The sequence below is a fragment of the Chanos chanos genome, chromosome 7 (genome assembly GCF_902362185.1).
Source record: "Chanos chanos chromosome 7, fChaCha1.1, whole genome shotgun sequence".
NCBI lineage: Eukaryota > Metazoa > Chordata > Actinopteri > Gonorynchiformes > Chanidae > Chanos > Chanos chanos.
Genome location: NC_044501.1, coordinates 6,630,164 through 6,632,663, shown reverse-complemented (window position 1 = coordinate 6,632,663; position 2,500 = coordinate 6,630,164). Strand labels below are relative to the sequence as shown.

The 2,500-nt window shown below is 50.7% G+C and overlaps 1 protein-coding gene across 1 annotated transcript in view; it reads right to left on the bottom strand.

The window, feature by feature from the left end:
• pkd1a (polycystic kidney disease 1a) overlaps positions 1-2,500 on the bottom strand; it is an 87,352-nt gene that overhangs the window by 20,043 nt on the left and 64,809 nt on the right. Inside the window, 3 exon segments of the mRNA XM_030778901.1 lie at positions 318-513; positions 1,387-1,648; positions 2,260-2,422. Coding sequence (XP_030634761.1) covers positions 318-513; positions 1,387-1,648; positions 2,260-2,422 — 621 coding nt within the window.

Genomic DNA, 2,500 nt, shown 5'->3' with positions numbered 1-2,500 from the left:
GAGAGAGGGAGAGAGAGAGAGAGAGGGAGGGAGGGGGACAGAGAGAGATGTGGTCAGTCCAGGGAATGAAATGAGGCATAAACCCATTTTCTGAGAAGTCAGATTGAGTTCAATGATCTTCTGTGAATATTTTCAACTCCAGAGGTAAATTTCAGTTCATTTCAGTTGAGAGCGCAACTTCAGTAGTTAGGTAGATAGATAGATAGATAGATAGATAGATAGATAGACAGATAGATAGAAGAGTGAAGAGTGAACTGATGGTTTAATTGAGAGGTCGTGACCTCTCATAAAGAGAGAATGACGATGCGCTCTCTGACCTGCTCCCGGACTCCATCCGGTCTTGAGCTGGAGTTCGTATTTGAAGAGTCCGTCTTTCCCGCAGAGCGGAACCACAGCAGCACGCCTCAGGTCCAACTGGTCGAGCTTCCGCAGGACCGCGCCCGCCACGGCGTAGCAGAGCAGCGCCATCACGCATGTCAGCACCACCACCAGACTGGGCCCCCCCGAGACCTCCTACGACAAACCCAGAACCCGCTCAGAACCTCCGACTCCAGCCGCAAACACACACACACATATATACACACACACACCCACCACCAGACTGGGCCCCCCCGAGACCTCCTACGACAAACCCAGAACCCGCTCAGAACCTCCGACTCCAGCCGCAAACGCACACATATATATACACACACACACCCACCACCAGACTGGGCCCCGCAGAAACCTCCTACGACAAACCCAGAACCCGCTCAGAACCTCCGACTCCACCCGCAAACGCACACATATATATACACACACACACACACACACACACATACACACACACTCCATCACATCCAGAGCAGACATAGTTCACCTGCTCTGTAAGGACTGTTTGATTGTATCTTACACGCATAACACACATTCACACTGCAGTCGGACTCAGGACCAAATCTCACAACGTCAGCACTGTCAGTCCGTGCGTCCGGTTTGTGTTCTGCCTGCCTTTAGAGTCGCTTTGGATAAAACCATATGTAAACGTAAACAGAAACGTAAACGTAACTATGTATTTGTGTGTTTGGGTTTACGCGCGTTCGTCTAACGGGAGGTGCCGTCTATGGAAGAGCCTTAGATCTGTAGAACAGGCTGCATGCTCATGTGTTGCTGTGTGTGCAGTGTCTGAGACTTGGGCAAGACTGACAAAACTGAACTGAATCACAAAACGAATAAGAATCAGTCCCCCCCCCCCACACCCCCCCCCCCCCCCCCCCCCGCCCTGGCTGAAACGAAACCAGCAGAAACCGATGATGTACGCACTGCGGTCGAACAAACAAACAAACAAACAAACAAACAAAAAAATCCCGTTCGTCGTTCCACGCTGACTGTTTGACTCCGGCCAGTACTCACGGGGATGATGAAGACTACGGCGTCGGGAGGGACGAAGAGGCTGGCGGCGAAGGCGGTGAGGTGACGCGTGCTGCAGACGGCTCGGCTGGCGTTGGTCTCGGCGAGCGGCACCATGCCGTCCGTACGCCAGAGCTTGGCGCTCTCGCTGAAGTACTGGCACAGCGAGGCAAACACGCCCACCTCCAGACGAATCGCGCCCGGGGTCTCCTCGCCGCAACCCAACGACACATTCACAAAGTAGTCCAGGGTCGTGTCATGTGACCTGGGGCGAAAGATTGAAAAAAAAAGGTTACTGGACGCTTCAAGAACTCCAGATATGATTTTTCAGGAAGTTGGATATTGTGTGAGAACGGTATAAAGCCAACACGGCTAACGTTTTGTCAGCGTTTTATCGGCTACAGTGATGTATTCACATTCTATAGATCAAGTGTCGAATCATCTTCTGTCTCTCCTGTGAGTATTTTGCAGAGTCAAAAATCGCTTTTCAGCTTCAGAGAGTGATCCCTGTTTTTGTTTTTTTGATCCCTGTTTTTACCGAACTCTTACCGGCTCCCGGAAATCGAGAAACCGGACTCAGGATTGAAGACAACACACACACACAGAAAACTGTCTGGATGAAGATATTTGTGTGTGTGTGGGAGCTGAGATCACCGTTTTCATTATAGATCTCTACAGGAAAAAAAGGCTTTAGAGTTCCACACAATGCACTTCTCTTCTATAGGACTCATTCTAAAACCATGACTCACTCTCCAATGTGTTTGCCACCTGGATTACCTACTACTGGACCTCTCCACTTAAGTTTTCATTATGTTCACAGCCAAGTGGTTGTTAGGTTGACCTTGACATGACTTAGGTTTGTGCTCTGGCGCTTACAGCGGCGACAGGAAGAAGGTGTAGAGCCTGTGGTCAAGGTCGTGACCCCGGGTCATGCTGAGCGTGATGCGTTTGTGGTCGGAGCTGTTGAATTCGTTTGGCCATTCGCCGCTGTGTAGATAGGCCGTGATGAAAGGCTCCGCCCCCTTCGGCTCTGAGGCTTCTGACAGAGAGGGACATGGGGGAGAGAGTAAGTACACACACACACACACACACACACACCTAATCACAGACACACATA